Source organism: Dermochelys coriacea, chromosome 6 (assembly GCF_009764565.3).
Source record: "Dermochelys coriacea isolate rDerCor1 chromosome 6, rDerCor1.pri.v4, whole genome shotgun sequence".
Classification (NCBI taxonomy): domain Eukaryota; kingdom Metazoa; phylum Chordata; order Testudines; family Dermochelyidae; genus Dermochelys; species Dermochelys coriacea.
Window position 1 is genome coordinate 9,886,553 of NC_050073.1, and position 25,749 is coordinate 9,912,301.

The 25,749-nt window shown below is 45.6% G+C and overlaps 1 protein-coding gene across 4 annotated transcripts; it reads left to right on the plus strand.

The window, feature by feature from the left end:
• The first annotated feature begins 536 nt into the window (after nucleotides 1-536).
• MS4A1 (membrane spanning 4-domains A1) lies at nucleotides 537-25,749 on the plus strand. 4 transcript variants are annotated; one of them, XR_006282191.1, is made up of 7 exons: nucleotides 537-796; nucleotides 6,025-6,144; nucleotides 9,458-9,520; nucleotides 17,749-17,970; nucleotides 18,500-18,571; nucleotides 18,704-19,056; nucleotides 25,498-25,749. XR_006282191.1 is itself a non-coding variant. In XM_043516886.1 (7 exons), the coding sequence occupies exons 1-6, from the start codon at nucleotides 788-790 to the stop codon at nucleotides 18,797-18,799; spliced, it is 582 nt and encodes a 193-aa protein (XP_043372821.1). In that variant the 5' UTR covers nucleotides 537-787; the 3' UTR covers nucleotides 18,800-18,840; nucleotides 25,498-25,749. The 4 variants fall into 4 exon arrangements, 3 of the variants coding, with proteins under 3 accessions (XP_043372821.1, XP_043372822.1, XP_043372823.1); XM_043516886.1 differs by having other exon boundaries at nucleotides 18,704-18,840; XM_043516887.1 differs by lacking the exon at nucleotides 25,498-25,749 and having other exon boundaries at nucleotides 18,704-19,274.

The window sequence follows — 25,749 nt, forward strand, 5'->3', positions numbered from 1 at the left end:
TGTTAGTCTCTAAGGTGCCAAAAGTCCTCCTTTTCTTTTTGACTGTATGTGTGTGTGTGTGTGTGTGTGTGTGTGTCACACACACATAGAACAATTTCTCTGCTGATGCCAATGGATGACACTCTAGAGAAGTCAATAGAGCTCTTCCCCACCCCATTTACACTAGTAGAAAATCTGGCCAACGGATTTCTTTTAAACACTGAGGCCCAGATCGTCAATGGCATCTAACTCCCACTAACATCAATGAGCGTTGGGCATCTGAACACCTTGGAAGATCTGGGCCAAAGAGACCTGTCCCACTGAAGTCAAAGGCAAAACTCCCATTCAGCTGTAATGGGACAAGGAGTGCTCCCCAAGAAGAGCCCTTGGGGCAGAGAGATGCTCTGATCTTTGATTGTTTGGCTGGCTCCCTCGGCCACCCATCGTGGCACTAAAATCATCAATTCACCACGTCTAGTTCCTTTATTTTTGTTCTGGCAGGAAATGAATGTTTTGTTTCTGATCGTATTCTGAAACCACATGACCATGCAGCACAAGTTGAGCACCCAATTGGCTACAAGAAGCTAAGAGGAGAGGCAAGAAACCTGAAAGAAAGGCAGATAAATCCTATGTTTCCTTTGGAGGCATCTTCCCTGTCTATTTCTGCTGCCTGAGATAAAGCTGGGTCCCAGCCCCACTCTCCTGTTTGTCTTCCCTCAGACAAGGAATAGGAAGTGGCTTTTTGAATCTACATTTGGACCTTGTCCAGCTCTTCATTGCAACGCGACAAAGGCAGCATTGGCGGTCGATGGGACAGGTATCTTGTTAATTTCATGTACTAGCTAATGTGCATCAATAATTTCACAGTCTCTTACCTGCAAGAAGCTTTAATGAAAGTTTGTTAGCTCAGGAATGTCAAGAGACCAACAGATTCTTCTCCGAGCTCTGAGGAATGGATGAAATGGCTTTTTGACTTTAGGGGTGAATGACAGTGTGGTTCTGAAATTAATGTGTGGCCATGAATGGGTCAAATTTCACCCTAGCTTACCTCATATACAATGCCCCTGGAATTAATGGGGTTGAAGGGCATGTGATTTATGGCACATTTGGAGTCAGATTATGATCCCAGTGGCATAGGTTTAAATCTGGAGTGACTCCATTTATATAACTTCTGATTTACTCTAGCTAAAATGAGATCAGAACCCAGTTCAATGCTTCTTAGTGCAGTTCACTGCATTGATGGTATAAGTGTTATAGAAATACCTAGGTAAGCACAGGGTTATTACATGGAATTCCATGTATGATCTATGAGAGATGGGATTGTTCAGTGGTTAGCACATTCATCTGGGACTGAGGAGACCTAGGTTCAATTTCCTGCTTTTCTACAGACTTCTTGTGTGATGCTGGGCAAGTCACTGAATCTCTCTGTGCTCCAGTTCCCTGTCTGTAAAATGGGGGCAACAGCACTGCCCTGCCTCACAGGGGTGTTGGGAAGCTAAAGACCTTAGGTAGATACTGCCTTGTGCCACTTGGTGATTGGAGAGGAGTTACCATTGTACCAAGAACAAACTCTCATGCTTTCTTGAGCATAGAGGGTTTGCACTCAATGATGGAAGTCCAGCTGATTTCAACAGGAGCAGGATGGAACCATGAACATGCTTGTTACGTTGGCAAGTTACACTCTGTGGAGTTGGGCCTGGCTGACCACGTTGTGCCTCTTTGCACCATGTGCGCTTACCCAGGGAGCAAAGCTCTCTGCCCCTGAATAACGCATGCCCTGAAAATGGAAATGCTTCCCTTTCCAAGCTGTGGCTGCTTCCCTTTCCAAAGCACGAGTGGGGAGAGAAGCAGAGGTGAATGTGGGGGTTTGTAGAAGGGGCAGGCTCTGAAGCTCTGGGGGAATGGGAGATGTGGAGCGGCAGCAAGATTGATTTTCTGTTTGCTGTATAAACTCACTCCCCCGACTTTTTCTTCTGTGGATCCTGATGAATTTCCCCCTCCCTGTGCTGTGCAGCAAGAGATCTTATTGCCTGTGCCCTACCTGGCTCCTTCGGGCACCACAGATACTGAAGTTGCTCTGGGAAGCAGAGGGACCCCTATGGTGTATGCTTCCCCATGGGAACTCAATTAACAGAGGACACCACAAGTCAGATGACTGCTATCTATGCCCCTCACCCACATGAGCTAGCTTTCTTTAGTGGAACAGGGGAGATGCACTAAACTGATGGAAGGACAAGAGTGATTTCAGTCCCTTCCCCCTTTATTCTGTAATCTCAGCTTTTAAAATACTTCGTGGCCTCTCCTGACCAGGGAGAACAGAAGATTCTACTAAGGCTGATAAGTACAAAGAAATACCATTGGCTACTTCCTCTCTGCTTGTTGAATGCTGCTCAGGAAGGAAAACCTCTCTACTCTTAGCACACTGAGGTGATGTGTGGTCAAAGCAGCAAGCTCCAGATGGAGCAAAGATATCAGAAGGGGCTTGTGAAAGGAGTGAGAAAGAATTTGTGAAATGAACAAGGTCCAGTTGCACAGACTAGCAATGGGCTCTACAGACACAGAGGAGAGAGGATCTTGTGCTGGCAGATAAAAACCAAGGACCTGATCCTCTTCTCTTGCATTCACTTTACACTGACTTCAGCTGGGTTATTTCTGGTTTGTTCCCATGTAAATGAGAGAAATTGGAAAAGAAAGAAATTGGAAAGTGGACAAATTGGAGAGAGTCTAGCGGAGGGCAAGGAAAATTATTAGGAGGCTGGGGCACATGACTTACGAGGAGAGGCTGAGGGAACTAGGATTGTTTAGTCTTCAGAAGAGAAGAATGAGGGGGGATTTGATAGCAGCCTTCAACTACCTGAAGGGGGGTTCCAAAGAGGATGGAGCTAGGCTGTTCTCAGTGCTGGCAGATGACAGAACAAGAAGCAATGGTCTCAAGTTGTAGTGGGGGGAGGTCTATGTTGGATATTAGGAAACACTATTTCACTAGGAGGGTGGTGAAGCACTGGAATGGGTTACCTAGGGAGATGATGGAATCTCCATCCTTAGAGGTTTTTAAGGCCCAGATTGACAAAGCCCTGGCTGGGATGATTTAGTTGGTGTTGGTCCTGCTTTGAGCAGGGGGTTGAATTAGATGACCTCCTGAGGTCTTTTCCAACCCTAATCTTCTATGAATCAATGATTCTAAGGCTGGTGTAAATTGGCATAGGACCACTGACTTCCCTGAAGCTACTCTGGTTGACATCTCCCAAACTTCAGTGCCTTCGAGTCTAATTCATCATTGCCCAGCACCTTGTGTTGTCATTTACATCACTGCAAAATGAGTGTGCACAGCAGAATGGCACTGTTTTACACTCAGTTTGCAGGGATGTGAATGGCAACTCAAAGGGCAGCGCTGTGGGGAGTTAGGCCCAGATCCACAAAAGTATTTAGACTCCTAACTTCCATTCAGGGTGGAAGCTAGGAGCCTAAATACCTCTGTAGATCTGGGCCTTAGTCCTAGTCACAGGGGCAGCTGGCCCTTTAAGGGGGCCAGGGTTCAGCTGCACCTGGGTCAGGCTTAGCCCACTTCCCCAGGTGAAGGGAACAAATCCTGGGGTCACATGATGGTAGCATGTGATTCAGATGCAAGCCTATTGGGACATACAGGCCAGGTTGAGGAAGAGACTCAAAGAAGTGGAAGGGAGACTCCCTTGCTTTTGGAGCCTGGGAAGTGAGAGAGACCTGCAGGGGGCCATAGGGGAGCAGGGAAGAGATTATCTAAGCCACCCAGAAGGAAATGCCTGGCTGGAACTATCTGTGTATGGGGCAGGAGCAAAACTCCTAAAAGGGAATTAGAAGCCAAGGAAGGATGCAATGGACTAGTGAGCTTGGTTTTGAGTTAAGCTGTTATTTTATGTTGGAAGGGGAGCGTAATTCAAATGCACCAGTTGTGGTGGTTTGACTGAAGAGTGGGGAAACTGAGGCAATGGAAGGGTCCACCAGTGGATGAGGTATTACAAACATCCCTAGACACATACCTATTTCACATATTCTCCTTTCTATATCCACTCTTGATTGTCAGATTGCTAGGTGTCAGATCCTGTTCTGATGTCAGTGACTTCAGCTGAGGCTCTGGCTCTGGATGTCTAGACCCTCCAAGGAAAACCGAAGATCAGTTTTGAAAAGTCTTAACCTAAAAGACAGAGCAAGAAGAAAAACAGCTGCAGGCATATAAAGCCAACTGGCTCAATGGGATCTCTTCCCCATTCACCCAGCCATCTTGCAGTCATTCAGTACAAACGTGCTCCTTGGATAGCCACTGACTGTCAGGGCTAGGTTCTGCTCTCCGTTACACCAGCTGAAATCCAGTGGGGGAGGGGGCCATTGGCTACACCAACAACCAGCCTTAAGAAAGTGACTCAGGATTTACACTGATGCAGTTGAGATCAGAATCTGCCCCTACATGGATTTCCCATTTAGTGTAAGCTGAAAAACAGCCCTTAAACCAAATTCGCAGCTATAAAGGGGGCCTTATACAGTGGTAACTCTGTGGTTCCCCCACAGAAAGGTGGGGCATGGGGAAGATATGGAGACATGCCCTTCCTGTGTGCTACAGAACGTTCCCTGTGCCCCAGCTTGCAAGCAGACTGGGACTTGGGATGCATGTCCCTGGAGATGAACAGCCCATGCCAAGTCAACTGGTGTAACAATGATTCCAATAGTGATCTGGTTGCTCATAAATTAACCTCTCTTGATTTCTCTCCCTAGATAAGCTGTGTCTCTGCTGTGTCTTTCCCCAGTAGCCATTGATATGCCATGGCCTTTCCCAGGACTGCAGTTAACAATGTGACCCTGCTCATCCCCCCACACAGCCCTGATGACACTCAGAAGAAATTCCCAAGAAAGAATGAGGCGCAGGGGTAAATCTGCCACCTTCTCAAACTTGCATGCATGGGAGATGGGGCACCCATTTCACTGTGGAGGAATGTCTGCTGTTCCCCTAAGGGGCTGCTAAACCTCATATGAACCACCACCCCATGGGCCAAAAGAGGGGGGCATGATATGGCTTCAAGGAGAGGGGACATTGGGGTTGATCTTCACTAATGCAGAGGCTAATGCGATGCACCCACACCTTGCCTAGGGAAGAGACAATTCAAACTAGTTAAGAACATTGCATTAGGTGGTGGGTTTTTTATGGTGAGGTTTCCAAACAACTCATTCTGCAATGCTTCTAATCCTCCTGGGAGTGTGGGAATAATGCTTGGTTTCTGAATCAGTGAGGTCCTGGGAAAGCCACTTAACTGCTGTAGTGCCTCAGTTTCCCCCTCTCTTAATAACACAATACTAACACTTTAATAGCTGTACTGTTAGCCTTTGGCATGAGCAGTTAGCCAATGTTCAGGGCATTGCGGAGTTGTTTCCATGAGGGTGAGAAATGGATGCTAAGCTGGGTATATTCTTTGGTGTGATCTTGTTTATTTACGAAGAATGTCCACAAAGTCTTCTTTCCCTGAACACAGTAGAACCAAACAGTAGCAGGCAGCTTCCTGGCTCAGAAATCCCCAATGTCTGCCTGTCCAGTAAGCTCTGTGCCCGAACAGCTCTGTCTCTGTTTCCTCTCAGGGTCACACTTGCAACTGCTTCTCCTGGCTTTTCTCTGCCTCCAACACAGAGAGCTGCAATCAATCTCCTAGCCCTTGTGTTTGCAGCCAGGAAAATCCCACAGCCCACATGGTTTAGTTCTGACCTGCCATGAACCTATTGTCTTGGGCAATAGCCTTCATTGTTTTCTGCTGTCTTTACTACATAAATGGCCTTGAGTGCACCTTCTGTTGAGCCTGAAGGAATGTGCTTGGCCCATGCATTAGCTGTAATGAGGTTTGTGATTGTGTTTGGATCCAAGAGCCCATGATGGCAGCTGGTAGCCTCTTTCAACTCCATAGGGAGTTGTGAGGTTTAACTAATTAATGTGTCTAATTAATTATGCTTTGGGCACCTTCGGAGGTGGGTAAGTGCTTATCATAGGAGAACCTTACTGACTGTACTGACCTTGTTCTCTCCCTGCAGGCCATACAGATCATCTTCGCCTTAATACACCTTGGCCTCGGGGGCATCTTGTTCTTCTCCTCAAAAGAATCTGTCCCCCTGTGCTTGGCTTCCTGGTACCCGTTCTGGGGAGCAGCACTTGTAAGTGGAATACATGGAAGTATTATTGCTGAAACACAGGGGAGGCTAAATGGATGCTGGCTCTAGAGATAGGAATGATGTGGAGTTATGGATTGATGGCTGAATAAACATGGTATTGAGAAAAGCAGTGGAGGGGTGGCTTCATGGATTCAAAATATGGTCTCCATAAATACTGCCATGCAGATTTGGCGCACCCCAATTGCACCACTTGGGCAGAGCAATGGGAACAGAATCTTCCCCTGCTGGGAATACCCCTGACATGGGGGAATCCCCAGCAGGCAGACAACTAGTAGAGCTGACTTCTACCCATCCTGCCCCATATCCCTCAGTGCAGAGGCAGGATAGGGTTAAGGAGGGGTGGGCAGTGGTGTTCTGCCAACACACAGTTGATATATGGTCCCTGAGGACCCCAGCTGCTATAAACTGCTCTGGGGGATCAGCGGCGTATCCCTGACAGCTCCCTGTAACTTCTGCCCCTAGTGTAAGCCGGGGGCAGCAGAGACACAAACCCTTAAAGGCAAGGGAATGTGGCCTGTCTCTTAACCATATTTTAATGCCCACACCTACTGATAGAAGCAGGCTGCCTTCAAGAGATAAGGAAACACTTTACAAGCAGTGCATTCACCTCCCTCAGTCTGAGGTCAAACCTCAGCAGCGCTAGCAAACACTCAGCATTCGGCAGGTTGAGTGTGGTGTGTTGTCGTGAGGGAAATGCGAGGAGGAGGCCTGCTGCCCCTACCTCCAGCATAACTCTGCCCACTTTCCCAAGCTGTGGGTAGACTGTCAAGTGCTGTGTCTGCTCTGTGAGCGAGCCACGGCTCCAAGGGTTGCAAAGCCACAGAGCTACTAGCGAGGCCAGACAGCACCTAGTATCAAAGCCAGTAGCTCCTCTGCAACCATAGCTGCTACTCCCTCTGACTGACTGAGTGGGAGCCCGCAGTGTAGACTACCTCCTCCTCATGGTTTCCTGCCCAGATTTCTAAACAAAGAGCATATGGCACAGCCATCTTCCTCGAGGACAGTCCCTGACTTCAATCCTATCAGAAACAATGGGAAGTTGTGTTCATTAGGGTTGCCAACTTTCTACTCACACAAAACCGAACACCCTAGCCCCACCCCGCCCCTTCTCCGAAGCCCTGCCCCCGCTCATCCCATCCCTCCTCCTTCTGTCATTCACTCTCCCTATCCTCACTCACTCGCTCCTTTTCACCGGTCTGGGGCACGGGGGTTGGGGTGCAGGGATGTGAGGGCTCCGGCTAGAGGTGCGGGTTCTGGTGTGGGGCTGGGAATGAGGGATTTGGGGTGCAGGAGGGGACTCTGGGCTGGGGCAAGGGGTTGGGGGGGTGAGGGCTCTGGCTGAGGGATGAGGGGTTTGAGATGCAGGAGGGGGGCTCTGGGCTGAAGGATTCAGAGTGAGTGAGGGGGCTCCGGGTTGGGGCAGGGGGCTTACGGGTGCAGACGCTTACCTCAGGCAGCTCCTGGAAGCGGCGGCATGTCCCCACTCTGGCTCCTGCACAGAGATGAGGCCAGGCGCTTTACGCGCTGCTCCGTCTGCAGGTACAACCCCCATAGCTCCCATTGGCCGCAGTTCCTGGCTAGTGGGAGCAGCAGAGCCGGTGCTTGAGGCGGGGGCAGCATGCGGAGGAGCCCCCTGGATACCCCTATGCATAGGAGCCAGAGCGGGGACATGCAGCTGCTTCCGGGAGCCACATGGAGCCTTATCAGGCAGGGAGGCTGCCTTAGCCCCGACTGTGCCGCCAACCAAACTTTTAACAGCTCGGTCAGCGGTGCTGACCGGAACCACCAGGGTCCTTTTTTGACTGGGCATTCTGGTCTAAAACCGGACACCTAGCAACCCTAGTGTTCATAGAAGCAGCATCATTTTTATGTGGCAAGGCTTTAGTGGAATGGCAGCCATCTTCCTTGAGGGCAACCTGTGGCTTCAATTCCAATGGAAACAATGGGATAAGGCAGCCATTTTTAGTAGAGGCATATGCCAGTGACCATGTTTATTGAGGGCATGAGTAGCTTCAATCCCATTGTGAATCATGGAAAATGGCAGTCATTTTGAGTAAGGGAAAATTGCAGCAATAATGGCAAAGATAGGATCCAGTGATCTTTCATAACTTTGCTTAACTGCAACCTAACTTCTTCAAATGTACACTGTCACTAATTTGCAGTGAGGTTTAGCAATATGGGAGGTGTCAGGGATAAAAAACAGTCACTTGTTAGCAAACAAAGTCCAAAAGAAGGTGAGATGCTGGGGGGAGGCTTAAAGGTCCAATTTTTAATTATTTTCCCCTGAGAAACTAAATAGCAGATTTTAGTTGAAAATCTTCAGCAAATTCAGTCTTTACTCCACCCCTGCAATGTGGTGAATGATATGTAACCAATCCTGCTAGAGCCAGCAGTGGGATTTGAAACGGGAAACACTGAAAGCCTCTACTGCTTATGCTAAAGAACTAAATTCTATAAGCTGGAAATCTAAAACTTTTTATATGAACCAGCCACTAGAAAGTGACAAAGACTCAGTGTGTGTTACAGAAACACTATATTGGACATCGACGACAAAGCGGTTGAATCCATGCTTTAAGTGAAAAACTGAATCCAACCTTAATTTTAGATACTCTGGACTGATGCATTCTCGTATTTATCTATGGGCTGAATAGATCATAAATCAACATCCTTCTATCAAAGAGGGAGAGAGAGAACAGTGACACAGATGTTTCATAAGCTGTTCCTATTTTTGTTTTGATTTGACCCAGTCATATGTCTTGCCATGGGCCACTGGTTGCTTTCTGATCACTGGCACATTAGTGGGGCTACTGGCTGCTCCCTGATTACTTGAATTAGATGCTGTTTCATTTTAATTTTCTTTCTGTAGGTGAAGTGACATGTTAGTCCCAGCCCAGGGCGCTCTAATTGGGCTAATTTGTCACAGGAAGGATATAGTCTGGGGGGAGGGATAGCTTAGTGGTTTGAGCATTGGCCTGCTAAATCCAGGGTTGTGAGTTCAATCCTTGAGGGGGCCTTTTAGGGATCTGGGGAAAAAATTGGGGATTGTCCTGTTTTGAGCAGGGGGTTGGACTGGATGACCTCCTGAGGTCCCTTCCAACCCTCATATTCTATGATTAGGCAATGAGATGGACAGATGAGAAAGCTGTGAGAGGGACCGGTATGTATGCTTGGGGTTGGTGGGTGTATGTGGATGGAATGTTCAGACTCTGTGGATGGGTCAGGGGAGGAGCTCTTTATCTAAAACTTTAAAGTGACCCTCACCTTAATTAATGATCATTTCCTCTTTTCTTTACAGTTCATCATTTCTGGGTCCCTCTCAGCTGCAGCTGCAATTGCAACAAATATCACAGAGGCTCTGGTGAGTTATGCAGTTTCCTGTTATTGGGAGATACTTACAAGTTAACACTAAGGGGAGAAATCAGAGCCCTTGTCTGTCAAGAATGCCCTCCGGGATATGGCTGGTGTCTCATGGGGAGGAGCATGCGAAAGTGAAACTCAGAATTGTGAAAGTGTGAAAGTGAAACTCAAGGAGAGATGGATTGCTGCAGAAGTACGCATGGGTTTGCTTGAAACACAATTCCATATAATGGGTGGCCTAGGGAGGTGGTGGAATCTCCATCCTTAGAGGTTTTAAAGGCCCAACTTGACAAAGCCCTAGCTGGGAAGATTTAGTTGGGGTTGGTCCTGCTTTGAGCAGGGGTTTGGACTAGATGACCTCCTGAGGTCTCTTCCAACCCTAATCTTCTATGATTCTATAAAAATATGGATTAAATGTGGCATCATGCATGCAAAAGCTAGAAAATGCCTAAGTTAAGGTTGCCCACACAACTTTAACAGTGCCCCCTTGTGCATCTGCATTATTGCAGTAGTTTGTTTTCTCTGCATGACCAAGCCTGATTTCAGAGCATGGGTTGCATGGGGCTCAGTGAATGAGCCAGCTCTGCTCAATATTTTTCTTTATCCTTAACTCTTCCATGAGTGGACCTCCTGCCTCATTCACTGAACACCATCCGAACTGCTTGGTTAATATGGCAGGATGTGACAGGGTATACCATCCCTCAGAGACCTGGGAATGAGAGAGTCATAGGACTCAGGGCTGGGAAGGCAAGGGTTAATGGACAGAGATCAGTCTGCTAGGGATCATTAACCTCCTAGAGATCCAGTCTGCAGCAGTTATGAGATGACAGCTTCCTGGTCTGAGGGCAATGATCCATCTGATCCTTGGAGGAGGTTCTGTTTGTTTCCATTTGGGACTTGGACAGGAGTCAGTGAACTGAGATAAAGGCTGTTCCTCCTGAAGCAGAGCAGGCTGTGTCATTTTGGTTTGGATCTTCACCCCACACCAGGTGTCAAGACCCGGCCATCTAGGTGAAAACCGGGAATTCTAATCACTAGGCCACATGGACCCAAACTTAGGTCTGGGTCTGGGAAAAAGCTTCTGGACTGATATTTAAAATAACTCCCAAAAGCCGCTGTTTAGGAACATAGGAGATAGGACTGGAAGGGACCTCCTAGGTAATCAAGTCCAGGCACCTGCCATGGTAGGAAACCACATCATAGAATCCAACACATAAATATACCAAGCTCCATCTTAAAACTAGTTGGGTTGTTAGCCCCCACTCCTGCTTTCGTAAGGCTGTTCCAGATCCTTGCTCCCTGGATGAATTTAAACTTGCTCCTCATTTCCAGCCTAAATTTATTCATGGCCTGTTTATCCCCATTCCTTCCTTTGCCAACAATGTCCTTTAGCTTAAATAGCTCATCTCCATCCTTGGTGTTTACCAACCTGATGTATTTATAGAGAGCAATCAGATTCCCTCCCCTGCACCCAGTCTTCATTTAGATTCATAGATACTAAGGTCAGAAGGGACCATTCTGATCATCTAGTCCGACCTCCTGCACAGCGCAGGCCACAGAATCTCACCCACCCACTCCTATGAAAAACCTCACCCATGTCTGAGCTATTGAAGTCCTTAAATCATGGTTCAAAGACTTCAAGGAGCAGAGAAGCCTCCCTCAAGTCAACCATGCCCCATGCTACAGAGGAAGGCAAAAAACCTCCAGGGCCTCTCCAATCTGCCCTGGAGGAAAATTCCTTCCCGACCCCAAATATGGCAATCAGCTAAACCCTGAGCATATGGGCAAGATTCACCAGCCAGATACCCAGGAAAGAATTTTCTATAGTAACTCAGATCCCATCCATCTAATATCCCATCTCAGAGGATTTGGCCTATTTACCCTGAATATTTAAAGATCAATTACTTACCAAAATCCCATTATCCCATCATACCATCTCCTCCATAAACTTATCGAGTAGAATCTTAAAGCCAGATAGATCTTTTGCCCCCACTGCTTCCCTTGGAAGGCTATTCCAAAACTTCACTCCTCTGATGGTTAAAAACCCTCATCTGATTTCAAGTCTAAACTTCCTGGTGGCCAGTTTATACCCATTTGTTCTTGTGTCCACATTGGTGCTGAGGTTAAATAATTCCTCTCTCTCTCCTGTATTTAACCCTCTGATATATTTATAGAGAGCAATCATATCTCCCCTCAACCTTCTTTTAGTTAGGCTAAACAAGCCAAGCTCCTTAAGTCTCCTTTCATAAGACAAGTTTTCCATTCCTAGGATCATCCTAGTAGCCCTTCTCTGTACCTGCTCCAGTTTGAATTCATCCTTTTTAAAAATGGGAGACCAGAACTGCACACAGTATTCTAGGTGAGGTCTCACCAGTGCCTTGTATAACGGTACTAAAACCTCCTTATCCCTACTGGAAATGCCTCTCCTGATGCATCCCAAAACCGCATTAGCTTTTTTCACAGCCATATCACATTGGCAGCTCATAGTCATCCTATGATCAACCAATACTCTAAGGTCCTTCTCCTCTTCCGTTATTTCTAATTGATGCGTCCCCAACTTATAGCTAAAATTCTTGTTATTAATCCCTAAATGCATAACCTTACACTTCTCACTATTAAATTTCATCCTATTACTATTACTCCAGTTTACAAGGTAATCCAGATCCTCCTGTATAATATCCCGATCCTTCTCCGAATTGGCAATACCTCCCAGCTTTGTATCATCTGCAAACTTTATGAGCACACTCCCACTTTTTGTGCCAAGGTCAGTAATAAAAAGATTAAATAAGATTGGTCCCAAAACCGATCCCTGAGGAACTCCACTGGTAACCTCCCTCCAACCTGACAGTTCGCCTTTCAGTAGGACCTGTTGCAGTCTCCTTTTAACCAATTCCTTATCCACCTTTTGATGTTCATATTGATCCCCATCTTCTCCAATTTAACTAATAATTCCCCATGTGGCACGGTATCAAATGCCTTACTGAAATCTAGGTAAATTAGATCCACTGCATTTCCTTTATCTAAAAAATCTGTTACCTTTTCAAAAAAGGAGATTAGGTTGGTTTGGCACGATCTACCTTTTGTAAAACCATGTTGTATTTTGTCCCATTACCATTGATTTCAATGTCCTTAACTAATTTCTCCTTCAAAATTTTTTCCAGGACCTTGCATACTACAGATGTCAAACTAACTGGCCTGTAGTTACCCGGATCACTTTTTTTTCCTTTCTTAAAAATAGGAACTATATTAGCAATTCTCCAATCATTCGGTACTATTCCTGAGTTTACAGATTCATTAAAACTTCTTGCTAATGGGCTTGCAATTTCAGGTGCCAATTCCTTTAATATTCTTGGATGAAGATTATCTGGGCCCCCCGATTTAGTCCCATTAAGCTGTTTCAGTTTCACTTCTACCTCTGATATGGTAGTATCTACCTCTATATCCTCCTTCCCATTTGTCATGCTACCATTATCCCCAAGATCCTCTTTAGCCTTATTAAAGACTGAGGCAAAGTATTTGTTTAGATATTGGGCCATGCCTAGATTATCTTTAACCTCCACTCCATCCTCAGTGTTAAGCGGCCCCACTTCTTCCTTTTTAGTTTTCTTCTTATTTATATGGCTATAGAACCTTTTACTATTGGTTTTAATTCCCTTTGCAAGGTCCAACTCTACTCGACTTTTAGCCTGTCTCACTTGATCCCTACATGTTCTGACCTCAATTAGGTAGCTTTCTTTGCTGATCCCTCCCATCTTCCACTCCCTGTATGCTTTCTGCTTCTTCTTAATCACCTCTCTAAGATGCTTGCTCATCCAGCTTGGTCTACAACTCCTTCCTATGAATTTTTTCCCCTTTCTTGGGATACAGGTTTCAGATAGCTTCTGCAGTTTTGATTTAAAGTAATCCCAGGCCTCCTCTACCTTTAGATCCATAAATTCTTCAGTCCAATCCACTTCCCTAACTAATTTCCTTAATTTTTGAAAGTCAGCCCTTTTGAAATCAAAAACCCTAGTTGCAGATTTATTTTTGTTAATCCTTCCATTTAGTTTGAACTGAATTAGCTCATGATCACTTGAGCCAAGATTGTCCCCTACAACCATTTCTTCTATGAGGTCCTCGCTACTCACAAAATTAAATCTAAAATGGCATCCCCTCTAGTCGGTTCAGCAACTACTTGAAGAAGGAATCCATCAGCTATCGCATCTAGGAAAATCTGAGCCCTATTATTATTACTAGCACTGGTTCTCCAGTCTATATCTGGGAAGTTAAAGTCTCCCATGATCACGCAGTTTCCATTAGTATTTACTTTATTAAAGACATTAAAAAGGGCTGTATCCATATCCAAATTAGATCCCGGAGGTCTATAGCACATCCCAAGCACTATCGTAGGAGAGGCTTTACTAGTTTTCTTCCCCAATGTAATTTTTGCCCAGACAGACTATGTCTTATCCATTGCAGCGCTTCTTATTTCTTTACATTCTACCTCATCATTGATATACAATGCTACTCCACCCCCTTTACCTTTGTTTCTGTCTTTCCTAAACAGCACATACCCTTCAATACCTGTAGTCCAGTCATGACTACTATTCCACCATGTTTCTGTTATCCCTATAATATCTGGTTTCACTTCCTGCACCAGTAGCTCTAGTTCCTCCATTTTGTTACCTAGACTCCTCGCATTGGTGTACAAACATCTTAATTTTTGCTGTTTGGCCTCGCTCACATTTTGTACCCTATTAGGCACAGTCATTCTACATCCAGTATAACCTATTAGACTAGTATCCACACCGCCCTCACTCCTTATATACATTCTCCTACCCACGGCTGTATCCATTCTTACTTCATCTTCTTCCCTCTCAATGCTAAAATCTGGCGTGGAGATTTTCTGGACATGTCCCATCCATCTCCCCCCCAATTCCTAGTTTAAAGCTCTCTTTATCAGTTGTGCCAGCCTCGATCCTAGAAGTCTATTTCCTTCCCTACTCAGATGAAGTCCATCCCGAGAGAACTGACCTCTGTCCGTGAATGCCTCCCAGTGGCCATACATCCCAAAGCCCTCCTTATAGCACCACTGCCTAAGCCATCTGTTGACAGTCATAATCTTGTCAGACCTTTGTTGCCCTTCTCTAGGAACAGGAAGGATCCCGCTAAAGATCACCTGAGCCTCAATTTCCTTAAGCGTCTTCCCCAGCCTAGCATAGTCTCCCTTAATACTTTCCAGCGAGAATCTAGCCGTATCATTTGTTCCCACATGAAGGATAATTAGGGGATTCTTTCCCGCTCCCTTTAGGATCCTTTTCAACCTCAGGTCTACATCCCGTATCTTAGCACCTGGAAGACAGCACACCCTTCTGTTCTCAGGATCAGCTCTAGTTACAGGCCTGTCTATTCTTCTCAATAAAGAGTCCCCGATCACATAGACCTGCCTTTTCCTGGTGACGGTGCTATTCTCTAGTGTCTCCCCTGTTCTCTCTGGCTGCAAGTTCTTTCCATTCCTATTTTCCCTTACAATCTTCTTCAACCCATCCTGTATCCTCCTGGGGCTCATATTTGGTGTAGTCTCCCTTGACTCTTCCCCTTTTTCTATAGGGCTAGCCTCTCTTCTCTTCTTCCTTACCCTTCCACCTTCAGCAACTACCTGCTGAGCCCCTTCTTCATTTTCCAACTCTGCAAACCTGTTCCTAAGCTCTATTTCTCCTTCACTAGCCCATCTTTTTCTCTGCCTGGTTCTTTGAGTCACATGTTTCCACTGACCACTTTCCTCATCCAGTCTCCCCTCAAAATTCCCCAGCCCTGCTTCCATCCGTGAGTCTGAGCTTTTCCCTTCAGATACCTCATATCTTTGCTCCATCATCTGCTCAAACCCCTTCCTAAACTCAACCAGACTTTCTACCTGCATCTCCAAACCTCAGATCTTTTCCTCCATCAGCTCTATCAGATGGCATTTCATGCAGACAAAACTCTTACCGGTTCCCCCCTCCAGGATCATGTACATACCACAGCTTCCACATCCAGTCATCCTCAATGTGTCTTTCACTGCAGGAGTCACTCCCACAGCTGCCTCTGTATCTGTCATCTCCTTCCCACCTAAATCCTGTTAATCTGGGAAACACAAGCCACACCAAAAAGACCACACACCCCCCAGCAAAAGCAAACCCCAAACAAGCACCACAATCAAAACTCCCCTGTATACAGCTCTGTTTGCTAGCTCCTGTGCTGCTGCCTGACTGGCTGGCTACCTTTATAGGACCTCTAGTCAGAAGCCCCACCCCCTAAGCAGGGCTCAGCTGCTCTCCCAGCACAACCCCCCCCCCCCACACACAAATACAAATACTAAAAATACAAAACCAAGTACAACTACCTTCTCCTCCAACAGAACTCCCACTCAAACTCCCCTGTTTAGAGCTCTGTTTGCTAGCTCCTGTGCCGCTGCAGCTGTCTGTGCCGCTGCCTGACTGGCTGGCTACCTTTGTTTGAGGATCCCTTGTGGACCCTCTCTAAAATTAATTTGCAGAATTAGTCTTCCCTTTAAAAGGAGAGGGCCCAGAGGATGTGGATATTTACCTTCCTGTGGAGGCATTAATTGTCCCATTAGGGACCAGGAAGTGGGTCTATGCCATGTTTTCTCTGGGGAAGAGGAAGGAATCTCAGGAGAGCTGGGGATGGCAACCTAGATGGCCACCTATAACTAGGGTCTGTTATTGGAATTCTAAGGGCTTGTCTAGATGGAAAGTTAGTGCTCAGCAAGCTGGGGTGTAAATCTTCAGTGCTGTGATGGGGTGGAGTACGCCCAAAGGGCCCATGCTGGAGGCCTCATGGTCCTGCCACACCCCATCCCATACAGGAGCAGAAGAGAAGTCCTCCAAGTGGCCTAGAGTGACTGCAGGGGAAGCAACCAATCAGAAGGGCTCCAGGAGTGGCTAATCAGGGGGCAGCAGTTCTATATAAAAAGGAGCGCTGGCGCTGGAAAAGAGAGGATCATGTTCCTGGATGGGTGAAAAAGCAGAGGACCATGGACAGCTCAGTGTGGCAAGGAAGTGGGGATGCTAAGAAGGAGCTCCTGGCTGGCTGCTGGGACTGAACAAGGACTGAGCCCGGTGAGGACGACAGGAAGACAGTGTCTCCAGAGAGGTGGTCCTGGGGCTATGGCCTCATATCAGGGCTGGGGGAAGTAAAGAGTGCATACCCTGGAAGGGGTTTACGATGTTCCACCTACAGACAGTCTGTATGGCTTGGCTGGAGGGCTGAGTCACTGCAGACTTGCCAAAGAAACCATCGAGGGGGTGGGGCACTCACAAGAGGTGGGTGCCACCCCATTCCACAAACTCTGTGATTGCAGGCACACACACTTGACCAGTTTGTGGTGTTTTGCCATTTTGTGGTGGTTTCATTGAATTGTTTATTTAGAAAACAAACAAAAAAATTCAGAAAAAAAATGTTTTGTCTTTTTTGAAATGGTTTGAACTGACTTTTCAAATCAAATTATCCTCAAATTTTATTTTTATATTTTAAAAAAATGTTTGCAATTGTAATGAAATGTTTCATTCGGCTCAAAGTGGATTTTTTTTGATTGCTGAAAATTTTTTATTTTGATTTGATGCCAAAATAATTTTTTTTTATTTTTGAAAATTGCCAGTGAACCAAAATATCCATGATTTGCACAACTCTAATCCTATGATACTATGTAAAATTGTCCATTAAGGAGACAGAATCCAGGTGTGATTAGCACACTTAACTTCACCATTTCCTGACTTCATCCTTCATTTAGCAATTTAATCATTTATTTCTGATGGCCAAGGTAAGATGTAATTTTTTTTCACTCTGTTAGTACTTAAAAAAAATTGCTGAACTATTTTTGTTCACATTTTCCCCAAAAGTTCATTCATGGGCTTAAAACAAATATGGAAAATTGCAGCCTAGAAAGTGAAAACTTTGACAAAGTTCAAAGTAACTGAAAAAGCCCTTTCACACTCAGGCAACCTTAACCATAGAGTGTTGATAATCACTCTGCCTATTAAAAGGGAGTGCTTCTCTGCCATATGTGTATTTTGTTGTTCTCTTAATCTGTGCGTGGAGGGATGAGTCAGAGAGAACGGGGCAAAAGAAGGCTGGAATGTTACAAATATGGGTTGCTGTGCTTGAGTATGTACATGGCTCAATACTCAGTGGCCATGTGTCTGGATATTGATATGACTGTCCTAACCTATGCCCTCTGCATATCTCTTTCAGGAGGCAGGCAGCAATATGTTGAATGCCATCAGCTTCCTTGCCTCATTAGCTGGAGGAATAATGTTGGGAATTGATTTGATTAATATTTGCATTCTAAACAAGTATAAAGTTTCCATCCCAATTTTGGATAAAATCCACTTAGTCAGCTTCCTTCTCCCTCATCGCTGTGAAGAAAGTCCCATCCCTTGGGACTACTGTCAGAGCATCGGTTCTTACAAGACGGTAAGTGCTGAGGTTCCACAAGGTGCTATGAATTCTGTGTCTTCTGAGCTATTTAGAACTGGTGATGGCTCAGCATCTAAGGGGAGGGTCAACGCTTGGGTTTGGAGAGTTATCCATGTTCATTGGACTTTCATGGACCTTAGTATTAGCATGGGAGATATTTAAAGACAACAGGCACTGCCTGGAACTTGGATGCATGGTAGCATGAGGAACGTTGTTAGAAAATAATTGTAGTAAATGCTCATCAAACTCTCTGAAACATTAGAAAAGGTTCAAGTCTTGTTTTATGCAAACTGATAAGGTTTTGTTTTTCATCTCCCCATTCAGGCCCTTGTGTTACTTTCTCTCTTTGGGCTAAATTCTGCTCTTGGTTATATTGGTATAATTCCCCTGAAGCCAAACTGCATTGACTTCAGTGGAATTAACTCTGGATTTACACTGGTGTAGCTGACATCAGATTTTGGCCCTATTAGTCCATAGCAGATAGTGTCACTAATTGTATCTCTCTCTTATTGGCTGTGTGGCATAGGGGATGTTGGCCTTGATGCTGATCTTCTCTGTAATCCAGAACATTGTTTCTAAAGCTGCTGTCTCCTCCGAGGTGAGGACTTAAGATGTTAAGTCTGTGCCTGTAACAGGGTGGGGGTTCTTCATCTGGGCTGAGGGAGTGAATGGACAAGGAAGATGGTGGCAAGGAGACCCCACCAGGTAGTGATTTTGTCTTTTCTTCCAGGATAAGTCACAGGATCATAAGGCAGAGCAAGTGTTTCCCTTGCTGTCATCCCCACAACCACAGTTCAGCAATGGAACCAGTCCTCCATGGCAGTAGTCTATCAGCAGCATCCAACAAACTCCAAGCAGCTTTCATGGGTAAAGAGCGTATATGCGTGGCGCCTGAATCTCTCCCTCCTGTTGCAGATAAGATGCCCTTCTCTCTCTTACTGAGTCTGGTCCAGAGATCACATGTGTTTTCACAGTATTCAGAAGGGAAGATGGGCAATAATGACTCACTAGCTTTATCCATCCTCTTGGAAAACACCTCCTAAATGACTCTTATGCCAGCTTCTTCAATAATGGGTTGTAAAGGTATTGTGAGTTGGTTCTTTCAATCTCACTTGACCTGAGTGTATGGGAGTGGTGGGCTTACCTCACATCTCCCAAATGGGATGGATTTCACGGCAACTTTAGAAATCCTGGAAGCCATTGTGACTGTGTTGAAAAGTCACATGGTGATGAGCTGTTCTGTTTCCCAGACAGAGCATGAAGAACAGAAGAGACCTATAATAGCAGCAGCAACCTCTATTGATAGTTGTTGGGTTTTTTTCTTTGCTTCCAAATTTCACTCTGTTAGGCTGAAATTTTCAAAGCCCCGGTTTCTGTTTTTAGGTGCACATGGAGTTTAAAAGGGGAAATAGCTCAGCTACATCTGAGACTGTATAGAGTGACAAATACATGACATTCCCTAATTGTAAAATAATTCTTATGCCACACTTTTTTGAATGGTTCTCTTGCCAAAATGGGTAGCAGAAAGATGAAATTTCCTAGAAAAATAGCTTCCATTTAAGAGAAGGACCCTGGAGAGTTTTGGTGAAGATCAGCTTGAATTTGGCAGTAAAGGCTGAGGGTAGGTATCAGTTAAATAAGGGTAAAAATCCCTACAGGTGTCTTAGTTACCTAAAAGCCAGGCAATTCAATACTAAGGTTAAATTTACAAGAAACCCAACATTAGAAAATGTGGAAAGTAACTATTAAAGAACTCAAACTACCTTAAGTCTGGCTTCCCTCAGGGACAGTTTGTGGAGCCTTTATTTTAGTGAGTAGAACTGGGTGAGTAATTGACTTTTTTTGATTTGGTGGTTGAACCAAAAAATCTGGCAAGATTTTTGTTCTCAGGTCAACCCAAAATGACAATCTCCCCCCCCCCCCCCCCCCAGCAAGAAACCAAAGCTGCCACCACCAACAACAAAAACTTTGTTTTGGGTCAAATTAAATGTTTTGTTTTGGGGTCTTTTACCCTTAGGTTGTGTTTTTTGTTTTTTTTTTAGTTAAATCTAGCTGAATTTCTAAGTAAAATGTCAACACGTTTCAACTTTGAAACATTTCCCCCCTGCCCCTCCAATTTTTTTCCAGCCAAAACTCTTTGCTGAATTCTCCATCAGTTTCAGCTAACCTGCAACTGCTTTTCTTTGGTGAATTAACTATACACTGGAAAAAATTCACCCAGCTCTACTAATGAAGACTTATTCATAGAATCTCAGAATTGGAAGGGACCTCAGGAGATCATCTAGTCCAAACCCCTGCTCAAAGCAGGACCAGTCCCCAACTAAATCATCCCAGCCAGGGCTTTGTCAAGCCTGCCCTTAAAAACCTCAAAGGAAGGAGATTCCACCAACTCCCTAGGTAACCCATTCCACTGCTTCACCACCCTCCTAGTGAATAAGTTTTTCCTAATATCCAACCTAAACCTCCCGCACTGCAACTTGAGACCATTACTACTCGTTCTGTCATCTGCTACCACTGAGAACAGTCTAGATCCATCCTCTTTGGAACCCCCTTTCAGGTAGTTGAAAGCAGCTATCAAATCCCCCCACATTCTTCTCTTCCGCAGACTAAACAATCCCAGTTCCCTCAGCCTCTCCTCATAAATCATATGTTCCAGTCCCCTAATCATTTTTGTTGCCCTCCACTGGACGTTTTCCAATTTTTCCACATCCTTCTTGTAGTGTGGGGCCCAAAATTGGACACAGTACTCCAGATGAGGCCTCACCAATGTCGAATAGAGGGGAACGATCACGTCCCTCAATCTGCTGGCAATGCCCCTACTTATACAATGCCCCTACTTATACATAAAATGCCATTGGCCTTCTGGGCAACAACAGCACACTGTTGACTTATATCCAGCTTCTCGTCCACTCTAACCCCTAGGTCCTTTTCTGCAAAACTGTTGCCTAGCCATTCGGTCCCTAGTCTGTAGTGGTGCATGGGATTCTTCCATCCTAAGTGCAGGACTCTGCACTTGTCCTTGTTGAACCACATCAGATTTCATTTGGCCCAATCCTGTAATTTGTCTAGGGCCCTCTGTATCCTATCCCTACCCTCCAGCATATCTACCTCTCATCCCAGTTTAGTGTCATCTGCAAACTTGCTCAGGGTGCAATCCACACCATCCTCCAGATCATTAATGAAGATATTGAACAAAATCAGCCCAAGGACCGACCCTTGGGGCACTCCACTTGATACCGGCTGCCAACTAGACATGGAGTCATTAGTCACTACCCATTGAGCCCGACAATCTAGCCAGCTTTCTATCCACTTTATAGTCCATTCATCCAGCTCATACTTCTTTAACTTGCTGGCAAGAATACTGTGGGAGACTGTCAAAAGCTTTGCTAAAGTCAACGAATAAAACATCCACTCCTTTCCCCTCATCCACAGAGCCAGTTATCTCATCATAGAAGGCAATTAGATTAGTCAGGACTTGCCCTTGGTGAATCCATGCTGACTGTTCCTGATCACTTTCCTCTCCTCTAAGTGCTTCAGAATTGATTCCTTAAAGACCTGCTCCATGATTTTTCCAGGGACTGAGGTGAGGCTGTCTGGCCTGTAGTTCCCCAGATCCTCCTTCCCTTTTTTAAAGATGGGCACTACATTAGCCTTTTTCCAGTCGTCCAGGACCTCCCTCAATGGCCATGAGTTTTCAAAGATAATGGCCATTGGCTCTGCAATCGCATCCGTCAACTCCTTTAGCACCCTGGGATGCAGTGCATCCGGCCCCATGGATATGTGTTTGTCCAGCTTTTCTAAATAATCCTGAATCACTTCTTTCTCCAGAGAGGTCTGGTCACCCCCTCCCCATGCAGTGCTGCCCAGTGCAGTAGTCTGGGAGCTGACCTTGTTCGTGAAGACAGAGGCAAAAAAAGCATTGAGTACATTAGCTTTTTCCACATCCTCTGTCACTAGGTTGCCTCCTTCATTCAGTAAGGGGCCCGAACTTTTCTTGACTTTCTTCTTGTTGCTAACATACATGAAGAAACCCTTCTTGTTACTCTTAACATTTCTTGCCCGCTGCAACTCCATGTGTGATTTGGCCTTCCGGATTTCACTCCTGCATGCCCGAGCAATATTTTTGTACTCTTCCCTATTGAAGTAGTCTTATTGGTTCCAGTGGAACAACTCGCCACTTGTGTAAGGGAGCCACAATCTTATTCTGAGGGAGCCAGATCTTTAATCATCCCTTTCTTGTTCCTTTTGATTGTGCATTCTTTTTCAAAGGAACCCAAGGGATTTAAGCACCAACTGCCATCAGCTCATATGAAAATCCCAGCCTCCATATCAAGGTTATAAGGCATGCTTTTGTATCAGGGACTCAAAGCCTGCAGCTTTGCTTATTGCTTAAAATTTGTACAGCTTCTGTAGTTGTAGACAGCCCAGCTGCAAGGGGAGAAATGTACTCCACAGATAATTGGTTTAGAACTGGTTTCATGTTTCCAATATTAACACACTAGCTCTGTGTCTAATGATGTGAGCTGGCACATGGAATCACAGCACCCAGACCTGTGAGCTGCTAGGCACTTTGAAGGATTGGGCCTTTAATGACATGCAGGGATTGATCACGATCAGCATGTTATTTGTCTAATACAAAACTTGGAAAGCAGTGGGGGTTTTTTCTGTGGCATGTGAATGGCCTTTAAGAAAGCTAGAATCAGCATCACAACTGTGAGATTAAAAGTACAGGAAAGCATTCTGTCCATCATCATAGGCGCTGACTTTCTAATGTGCCAGGGGATGCTTAACCCCTGGCTCTGCCCCAGGCCCTGCCCCCACTCCCCTCCTTCCCCCAAGGCCCTGCCTCTTCCGGCCCCATTCCACCCCCTTCCCCAAGTGCACCACACATTCACTTCTCCCCTCTGCCGCCCTTCTGCCCTTCCACCCCCAGCACCTCCTGTATGCTGCAAAACAGCTGATCACGGTGGGCGGAATGTGCTGGGAGAGAATGGGAGGCGCTGATCATTGGGATCCATTGGGGGGGCAGGGGGGCGCTGATAGGGGTGCAGTCGGTTGGTGCTCAGTACCCACCATTTTTTCCCAAGCACCCACGGAGTTGGTGCCTATGTTCTTCAGCACTGGTAGGTGGAAACTAGGTAGCCTGAACCGAAAGTTGCCCAATTAAGCCAGTTGAAAGACAAGAATTACCTCATAAGGCCAGGGGTTGCCAAAGAGCCACAGTAATATGTCAGCAGCCCCCCCCCTCGCCTGAGCCTGCCATGCCCTCGCCCCCTCCCCCCGCTCCCAGTGCCTCCCACCCACTGGCAACCCCACCGACCAGCACCTCCCTGCACCTCCCAATCAGCTGTTTCTGGCATGCAGGAGGCTCTGGCAGGGAGGGGGGACAAGCCAGGGCATGGCAGGCTCAGGGGAGGAGGCGGGAACTGATGGAGTGGGGGCTGGGCCTGTGGCAGAGCCAGGGGTTGAGCAGTGATTACTCCCCAGCACATTGGAAAGTTGGTGCCTGGAGCTCTAGCCCCAGAGTTGGGGCCTATACAAGGAGCCATGTATTAACTTCTGAAGAGCCGCATGTGGCTCCGGAGCTGTACATGCAACATTAGCTCTGTCCCCTGTGGGTCTATGTCTACATTGCAATGTAAGCTCAGAGACGGGGATTTGAGTCAACTGGCCTGTGTTAGGGAACTCTTTATTAATCAAAAAGAAAAGGAGTACTTGTGGCACCTTAGAGACTAACAAATTTATTAGAGCATAAGCTTTCGTGAGCTACAGCTCACTTCATCCGATGAAGTGAGCTGTAGCTCACGAAAGCGTATGCTCTAATAAATGTGTTAGTCTCTAAGGTGCCACAAGTACTCCTTTTCTTTTTGCGAATACACACTAACACGGCTGCTACTCTGAAACCTTTATTAATCAAGTAATTTCATAGATATTAAGGTCAGAAGGGACCATTATGATCATCCAGTCTGACCTCCTGCACAATGCAGGCCGCAGAATCTCACCCACCCACTCCTGCAATAAACCTCTCACCTATGGCTGAGCTATTGAAGTCCTCAAATCATGGTTTAAAGACTTCAAGGTGAAGAGAATCCTCCAGCAAGTGACCCGTGCCCCATGCTACAGAGGAAGGTGAAAAAGCCCTGGGGTCTCTTCCAGTCAGCCACTCCATTATCTTCCCTGGGATCAATATCAGGCTGACTGGCCTATAATTATTTGGGTCAACCTGTTAACGCTTTTTTTTTTTAATTGTCACAACACTAGCTTTCTTCAAGTCTTCTGGAACTTCCCCAGTGATTCAGGACTTACTGAAAGTCAATATTAACTGTCCAGTGAGCTCCTCAGTCATCTCTTTTAAAACCCTTGGATGCAAGTTATCTGGAGCTGCTGATTTAAAAATGTCTTACTTTAGTAGTTGCTGTTTAACATCCTCCAGAGATACTAGTGGAATGGAACCATATGATGAGATTAGCATCTGTTTAGTCTCAAATACAGAACAGAAATATTTATTCAACACTTCTGTTGCTCCTGTTCTCTGCCTGTGGCACACAATAGTGTAGTGTCCAGAAAGCTGAAGTAGTTTGGCCTAGTTGTTGGAGTTGGTGTGTGGGGGCTGGATGGTATTATTGGCCTATGATCTAAAGGAGGTCAGACTAGATGATCTGGTGGTCTTTTCTGCCCTTAAACTCTAAGACTCTGACATAGATGGACATTGTACAATAGCTGGAGCATTCATGGCAGTAATACAGCTAAGGTTGCCTAAGCATTTCCAGATACTTGTTTTCAGTATCTCTGATCAGGCTGAAAGTGAAGTTGGACTGAAGTTTTCAAGCCCTGATTCATGTCCAGAGAGTCAAAATTTGAACAAAACTGGCTTCTCTGGAGAAAAGACAAAACCCAAACAAATATAATTAATTACCCATTCTCTTTTGTGAACTTTTTTTGGAGTGCTTCAGTGCTGAAGTGGGAGGGAGAGGGAGCTGACATCTGTCAACGAAACAGTTCAGATTCTGGTGCAAACTGGCTTTGATTTAGCTGAATCATACAGATTTGAAAAGCATAATTCATGCATCTGTGGAAGCTGTTTCTAGCAGCGCAAGTGCTGCTTGGCAACCCTTTCTCAGAGCCCTAAAGGGAGGGGGCTAATTTAGGATTGTAACAAAAAATGGTGAGCCCTGCTTTCATTTAGTGTGCTCTTCAGGAGCCATTGCCACTCAGTGAAGGAGGCAAAGGCTTCTCATGCCCTGACTCGTGCACCCAAATAAGGAGGCAGTGTGCTTTAATGGATAGATTACTGGCTTGGTATGCAGGAGACCTGAGTTCTAATCCTGGCTTTGTTGGGTGACCTTGGGCAAGTCATGTTGCCACCCTGTGCCTCAGTTTCCATTGCTGTAAAATGAGGCTAATGATATTAATCTCCTTTGTAAAAGGTTTTGAGATCCAAGGGTAAAAAGAACTAGGTGGTCATGTTATGAGCCAAATTCTGTACTCACAACAGTGTGAATCATGGTGTATAATTTACTCCAGGTCTCCCTTCTTGGTGAGTGGACACAGTGCATCATGGAAGATATAGTCCAGCTGGGGAGCCTGGCCCATGGAGGAGAATGGGGATATAAGGAAACTGAACTACAACTCCCAGGAAGTACCACAGTGGTAGATTTTAATCAAAATATTTCAGTTTTGGGTTTTAAAAAATTTTTTATCAAAAATTGAAATTTGCTTTTCTAGAAAATGCTTTTCATGAACAATTTAGTTTAATCAAAAACCCAATTTTCCATC